The sequence below is a fragment of the Emydura macquarii genome, unplaced genomic scaffold (assembly GCF_026122565.2).
Source record: "Emydura macquarii macquarii isolate MOO-44397 ecotype Brisbane River unplaced genomic scaffold, CSIRO-AGI_Emac_v2 contig_1836, whole genome shotgun sequence".
Taxonomy (NCBI): Eukaryota; Metazoa; Chordata; order Testudines; family Chelidae; genus Emydura; species Emydura macquarii.
This window is the reverse complement of record NW_027131973.1, coordinates 113827-121610: the sequence shown is the minus strand read 5'-3', so window position 1 is coordinate 121610 and position 7784 is coordinate 113827. Positions and strand designations below refer to the sequence as shown.

General features: G+C 47.3%; 1 protein-coding gene across 1 annotated transcript; it reads left to right on the top strand.

Annotated features, from left to right (window-relative positions):
• The first annotated feature begins 2314 nt into the window (after positions 1–2314).
• On the top strand, positions 2315–3250 carry LOC137159293 (olfactory receptor 51G2-like). Its single transcript, XM_067557450.1, has one exon. It carries the CDS (start codon positions 2315–2317, stop codon positions 3248–3250), a length of 936 nt encoding a protein of 311 aa, XP_067413551.1.
• The last annotated feature ends 4534 nt before the right edge of the window (positions 3251–7784 follow it).

The window sequence follows — 7784 nt, the reverse complement described above, 5'->3', positions numbered from 1 at the left end:
TTGGTCACCTACCTGCTTCGAACCTCATTTGAAATCCTCCTCACTGGGTTATGCGCTGTCCTTTCCTCGATAGGTGCACCTCATCTCTTCTCAGCCATCCTTCCTCCTGGAACAGCATCCCATAGTCAAGGATGTCTCTCATCCATCTTCCTCAAGCCCTCCCCTTCTGATGGGGACAGAGGCAGGCTGAGCATTGCCTGGTTTCCATGAAGCTCAGGGGTCATCTCTTAACCTCCCTGAAGTGTTTTGTTGGAGGTGGCTTTTCCTGAGCTTTCGTTTCCCTTCCAGCTGGTTTTCCAGCAGCCTGCTATTAAACCAAGACTAGTCATACTGGTAATATCCCCATATTAAACCCAAAATAGCCATAAAATCAACAGCCCAAGAACTGGGTTTAACCTAAGCATTCATAATTATGGCAGCTCAGCTCCATGGCTGTCACAATAATGTTCCAGTGTGACTTCTATTTTATTAATACAGTACAGAGAGTGAGCAAAAGACAATGTTCATTTGTGAAATGCAGTTTGATTTCCAGGAATACTCATGCATTTCACTTTCAAACCCACTTTTCGCAAACCCCCATTGTAGCAGAATAATAGGTGTTGGAGTTACTCTGTTCTAGACCAGTGGTTTTCAACCTGTGGTCCTCAGATCCCAAGGGGTTTGCAGACTATGTGTTAGATTTCCAAAGGTAGTCACACCTTCATTTCAAATTTTGGAGGGGTCTGGAACTGAAAAAAGTTAAAAACCAGTGTACTAGATAGTGAGAGCCCAGGCAATGAATATTGTATATGCTGATCCCAAAGCCTGCACCACTCAGAATAAAGGTTGCAGAGTGACATCACAGAAACTGAAAGGAACCATTCAACTATGAACCCAAGGACAGAGGAGCTCATAGTTGCAGAGGATTTCCCAGACTAGTCTTGGATGACAAGCAGTTGAATGAGGGCTGAAAGGCTGCAATCTTTTCCAGTTCTCAAGAAATCCAGATGACACTAGCTCCGTTTTAGTTCCCCCCTCTAAGGTGAGCAATCATCCATGAAAGAAGATTAGGTGGAAAGAATGGGTTTACATGAATGTGCTTACGGATAGTTCCATAAATGTAATGCCAAATCTTTCCATCATAATACAGTTATTACAAACCAAACTTTCATTACATGGATGTCTATTGAAAGCCACCAGCAGAGTTGCTGGAATCTCTACAGGAAGGAGGAGGGATAACTTTAGTATTTAATAGCCTGTCCTTTTGAAAGTATTGCAAAGACACTTTGCAATGGGTTTGTGCCATTGATTCTTTCTTCAGTGAGCAGTTGCATGATATTGTCACCTGGTAAATTACCAGAAACTGTTTCTAACCCTTGCACTCAGGGTCGTCCACAAAATATCTCTGCAATACTTGTGTGAGACTTTCCAAAAAGTCGAGACAACAGAACCACTGGTCTATGTTTCAGCACAGAGTAGAGATGAAGTTCAGGGAAGGAGATTATAAAGTGCTTGTGTGTCATTTATGCCCATCACCTGTTACATGAGTACGGATGAACTAACTTGCACACTCAACTGCATATGAGTGAAATCTAACACTTGCACTATTCACTATTTGTGAAGCTGAACCCTTTCCCACCGAGATGAAGTAAATGTCTGTGTTAGCTTGGAACTTGCCAAATATCTACAGAACCCTTGTCTGGGGAGAGGATGGGGTCCTGTGAGGGTAAATAGAAGCCTGTAGGATGATGGACCTCTCTGGATTCAGTCAACAATGACCAGGCAAAGCACTTTAGCTTTTCTTGGAGAAATTAATGGGGGTCATAGTGTATCACCGGGAACCTTTGAGTAAGTGAAAGGAAATAGAGCCCTGTTCCGATCAAATTTACACATGGAAATATGGAGTGATACTTTTGAAGTCAATGTTCCTGAAGTCAGAACCTGGCCAATTACAGTAGTGAGGATTTTTATTAAGAGTCTATGGGGAGCTATAAACTTCCTGATTTACACCATGAAATTTGTTTAATTAGTGCGTTTCAGAAGGAAACTTTGTCTGGGAGCAGGTTATCTCACAGCTGTCTATTGCAGGGCTTCTTCTACCTTCCTCGGAAGCATCTGGTACTGGCCACTGGATACTGGTCCAATAAAGTCTGGCAATGCCTATCTTCCTATTGGTGGTGTAAATCCAAGACTGTATTTGCTCATCTTCTGTAGTTGGGATCCTAGAAGTCTTGCACTGAGAGCAGAATGATGTCCCAATAAATATCAACTAGTCTCCTCTTATTTTTCCTTTCAGGAAGTATGTTCAAACCTCCTCGGACCTCCCCAGTGCATCATGACAGCTGTCAATGACACTAAATTCCAACCTGCAGTGTTCCTTCTCACCGGAATATTTGGGCAGGAAAACATCTATGTCTGGATTTCTATCCCCATCTTCTTAATATATGTTACTTCAATATTAGGAAATTCACTCATTCTGTTCATTATAAAAACAGATCCAACATTCCATGAGCCCATGTACCTTTTCCTTTCCATGTTGGCCGTCACAGACGTTGGATTATCAATATCCACTATGCCAACAACACTGGGTATATTGTGGTTTAACTCTAGGGAAATCAGCCACGATGCCTGTTTTGCCCAACTGTTCTTCATCCATTCACTTACATTCACTGAATCCTCTCTGCTCTTGTGCATGGCCTTTGACCACTTTGTTGCGATCTGCAACCCACTGAGATATGCTTCCATCTTAACAATGCCCAGAATAGCCAAGATGGGACTGGTGTCTCTGCTAAGAGGGGTATTTCTAAATTTCCACCTCCCCATTCTCCTGAAACAGTACCAATACTGTCAAGCCAACATCCTCTCCCATTCCTACTGTCTGAACCAAGAGGTCATGACGATGGCTTGTTCGGATATCAGAGTCAACATCATTTATGGCTTCTTTGTAACAGTCTCTTCAGTGGGGTTGGACTTGCTGCTTATTCTCGTATCCTATGTGATGATCCTCAAAACAGTGCTGAGTATCGCGTCCCATGCAGAGCGCCTCAAGGCCCTGAACACCTGCGTCTCCCACATCTGTGTCGTCCTGCTTTCTTACATACCTGGGATTTTCTTGTCAGTGACATACAGATTCGTGAAGAGCTCTTCTCCCTTGCTTCAGAATTTCCTGGGCAACGTCTATTTGCTGATCCCACCGCTGATGAATCCAATCGTCTACAGTGTGAAAACCGAACACATTCGTGCCAGGATAATCAGGGTGTTCGTAAAGTGAATGGTCCTTTCATTACCCAGCTCCATCGCTGGTGACTGGAGAGATGAGCTACTGATCTCCCTCACCAGCTGCTAAGGGAGGACAGCGCACTGGGGGAACGGGACGGAGGCAGGCAGCAGCATTTACACAGTGACTGTGTTTGTGTAGAGCTAGGGGATTGATGGGATGTTATTGCATAAAAAGCTGTATCAATGTCAGCTCACACGTCAGAATTGCTGTGGATACAGTGAGTATAGAGAAGGAACGTTGATGGTTTGTCCCATTGTCCGTGACCTGTCACTGTCCCGTCTCTGGTTAAACACTCAGGTCCATGAGAAAAACTGCAGAGCTATTTTGCCTTCACAGTCCTGGCCCTTCCTGAGCACTCAGGGTGCTGTGTGATCCATGAGAGCGGCACCAGCAGTGGAAGCCAGTGGGATCAGTCAACCCCTTAAAGATCCTGGAGCTTTAGGAGCTGACCGAGACGTAGCAGAGGCAGCTATGGGGATAGAGGAAGATGTTCCAGCTCAGGAATATTTGATACTTTTGGAAATCCCAGGCTACTGTTCCTTTAAGAGCCTGAGACCGGGGCCTTGTAGTGTAGGGCAGGGCCTGGCTCCCCTCACTCCCTGCCACGCGCAGGAGTTGTGGGAGGCAGGGCCAGCTGCCTCTTCTCCCAGAACATGGAGACACAACAGGGGAAGGACGGCTGTCCTTGCTCAGCCTGGGGGGAAGGGACTGAGCTATCGAGGGGCCAGTTGGCGAGGAGCCAGGAAAGCTGCGGCGAGCCTGAACCAATGCAGATCACAGCAAGGAGGGCGGGGGGGCTCCTGGGCAATGGAGGAAGCTGGAGCGCAGGCTAAGAGAGCCTGTGTTTTGGAGAACAAATATTACCCCACACAGGGAGAGCCTGTTTCCAGTCACACAGGCTGAGAGGAAGTCATTGCAAGGACCTTAGAGGGAGGGGCAGGGTGCCTTCAGGGTACCCGAGGCTGCAAGGGGGCATGCTGGGGTGGCACCCATCTGCAGGGGCTTGGACATATGTGCTGTGAACTTTGAAGTTATAACAAATAGGCACAGGTCAGCTCAGGCCTCCAGGCTCCTCTAAACTCCACTGAGGCTGGTGGGGAACAGGCCAGAAAATCAAACCATTTAACTGGCTCCTTGCTATCCACGCTCCCCACAGCTCTGGTATAGCATAGAAGCCAACCGGTCCAGCTGGAAGGCTGGTCCTGTGGTTTGGACTCTGCATTGCAGGTCAAGGTCCAAGGTCGCGCAGGGAGTCTGTGCCAGAGCTCGGAATTGAATGTGAATTACCTAAATCTTGGTGCCTTGCCTTAGCCACAAGACCCTCCTTCCTTTTCCAGCCACAGGAGGGGAGCAGAAGGTCACAACCTGGAAGTAAAAGAGATCAAAACTCTTCTGCTTTTTGTGCTCCTGTTGCACACAGCTGTGCGTGTTCCTCTCAGATGTATAAAGGTCCAGTCCTTTTGCTGAATCTTCCCAATCTCTTAAGCCACAGCAGCTGGTGGCCAGGATCTCCCCACATTCATTATGCATAGTTTAAATAAATACGAAAAGATCAAACTCACTCGATTGTCCTGGGTTCTCGGTTTAGAGCAGAATTTGTTATTATTTTTCAGTCTTAGCTAAGCCCAGGAGTCTGCCAGGGGACATGAAGCACACAGAGCCGGACATGATCCCTGGGTACTTACAGGCTAAAATAGGCACCTGGGTCTGGTATCTGGTGCATTTAGCAGCACCAAAGCCGTGCCCCAGCTAGAAGGGCTTGATGTGCAATAGGACCCAGTAGTTGGCTATACAGGGACCCCTCACCCAGGGCTTAATAATAAAACCTAGTTCTTATATAACACGTGTCATCAGGAGATTTGTAAATTGAACAGTAATAAGTCACCAGGACCAGATGGGATTCACCCACGTGTTCTAAAGTAAGTAAAGTAATTCATATGTGAACTTGCATAACTACTAACTGGTATGTAATATATCACTTTAATCAGCTTCTGTACAAGTTAATGTGATGCCAGTTTTTAACTAAGGTTCCAGAGGCAATCCCTGCAATTACAGGTCGGTAAGCCTAACTTTGGTACCAGGCAAATAGATTGAAACTATAGTAAAGAGCAAAATTTTCAGACACATGGAAGAACATGATTTCTTGGGGAGAAATCAACATGGCTTTCATAAAGGGAAATCATGCCTCACCAACCTACGAGTATTCTTTATGGGGGTCAACATGCATGTGGACAAGGTTGATCAAGTGGATATGGTTTACTTTGATTTCCAGAAAGCCTTTGACAAGGTCTCTCACCAACGTCTCTTAAGCAAAGGAAGCTGTCTTGGGATAAGAGGGAAGGTACTCTCCTGGGTCAGCAACCAGTTTAAAGTTAGCAAACAAAGGGTAGAAATAAACCATCAGTTTTCAGAATGGAGAGTTATAAATAGTGGTGTCGCTCAGGGATCTCTACTGGGACCAGTACTGTTCAACATATTCATAAATGATCAGGAAAAAGGATTGTAAACTGGTGGCACTGTCCAGCCGTGGCGTCGCAACCCTTCCTCCAGCCCAGGCTCTGAGGAAGTCCACAGCATCTCTCTTTAGAGGGAATAAGCAGTGCCCATTCACAAGTCTGTAGCCCCAGCCCCCAGCGGGTCGGACTGACAATCGATCTGGTGCCTCCAGCCCTCAGGCAGGCCGGGGCAGGCGAGCAGTCTATAGCCCCCGGCCTTCCCACAGGTAGGGCTGGTATAGCAGTCTGAGGCCCCCAGACCTCAGGCAGGGCTGGGCAGGCAAGCAGTTTGCAGTCCCTGGCCTGCAAGCTGGGCAGGGCTGGTTGGGCAGTCAGCAGCCCCTGGCCTTCCCACAGGCGGGGCTTGTACAATAGTCTGGGGCCCACGGCCTTGCAGGCAGGCAGGGCCAGTAGAGCTCGGGATCCTCTGTCTGCAGCTGCAGAGGATAGCACTCCCTCCCGGGGTGGTTAGGGAAACGGGGAGGGGGATGCAGGCCCACCCATCTCCACTGCATCCCAGCCCAGAGCCCTAACAATGGCAAAGCCGTTTGCCACTGAATCAGCGGGGCTCCAGCCGAAACTCGCTGCTGGGGTTAGCCCCTGACTCAGCCGCTGGCTACCCGGCTGTCCCTGGGCCACATTTCCCCCCCCCCGGACCTCAGGTACCTGTATGGCTCAGTTTCCCGCTGTGTCGCTGGGGTACACGGCGAGCGAAAGGCGCACAAGTCCCTCCCCGTTAACCAGCAGCAGGTCCGGGAACTCCTCTGTGTCCTCAGCAAAGTAAGTGAAAGTTAATAGAGCCCAGTTCCCATCAAATTTACACATGTAAATCTGGAGTGACACTGTTCAAGTCAATGTTCCTAAATTCAGAAGTTAGCCAGTTACAGTAGTGAGAATATTTTTTAAAAGTCTTGGGGGAGATATCAACTTTCCCAATTTACATTCTAAAATTTGTCTAACTAGTGCATGTCAGGAGGAAACTTTCTCTGGGAGCAGGTTATCTCACAGCTCTCTGTTGCAGGGCTTCTTCTATCTTCCTCTGAAGCCTTTGGTACTGGCCACTGGATTGGGCTAGATGGATTAGATGTCTGATCCAGTCTGGCAATGCCTATATTCCTATCTGTGGTGGAAACCCAAGATTGTTTTTGCTGATCTTCTGTAGGTGGGCTCATGGAAGTCTTGCACTGAGAGCAGAATGATCTTTCGTTAAATATCATCTAGTCTCCCGTTATTTTTCTTTTCAGGAACATTGGACTTACCCAGTGCATTATGTCAGCTGTCATTGACACCAAATTCTTCTATATTTTCTTCTATATCTTACTTCAATATTAGGAAACTCAGTTCACTATAAAAACAAATCCAATCCTCTGTGAGCCCATGTACCTTTTACTTTCCATGTTGGCTGTCACAGACCTGGGCTTAGTGATAACCACCATGCCGACAGTACGGGCTATATTCTGGTTTAACTCTAGGGAGGTCAGCCACGTTGGCTGTTTTGCCCAGATGTTCTTATTCCACTCGCTTACATTCACTGAATCCTCTGTTCTCTTGTGCATGGCCTTTCCCCACTTTGTTCCAATCTGTAACCCGCTGAGATATGCTTCCAGCTTAACCCTGCCGAGAATAGCAAAGATAGGATTGGTGTTTCTGCTAAGAGGGTTAGTCCTAATATTCCCACTCCCCTTTCTCTCGAATCAGTACCGATACTGTCAAGTCAACAACCTTTCCAGTTCCTACTGCCTCTAATAGAGGGTCATGATGATGGCTTGTTCAGATATCAGAGTCAACATCATCTATGGCAGGGGTGGCCAACCCGCGGCTCACGAGCCGCATGCGGCTCTTTCCTCATACAATGGGGCTCTCGCGAGCCGCATCGGCTCTTTGATCATACAAATGTGGCTCCGTGCATTGTGTGGGGCGCCAAAAACCTTTTACTTTCAAATGTGAAATTGACCAGCTGCCCCTGAAATGGACGGATCAGTGGGAACTTTCTGGGGAGAGTAAGAGAGTAGGGGAAACTGAAAAGTGAA

Bases quoted from the DNA above. Each gene is read 5' to 3' on its own strand.
- LOC137159293 (XM_067557450.1), top strand. From the start codon at position 2,315: ATGACAGCTGTCAATGACACTAAATTCCAACCTGCAGTGTTCCTTCTC.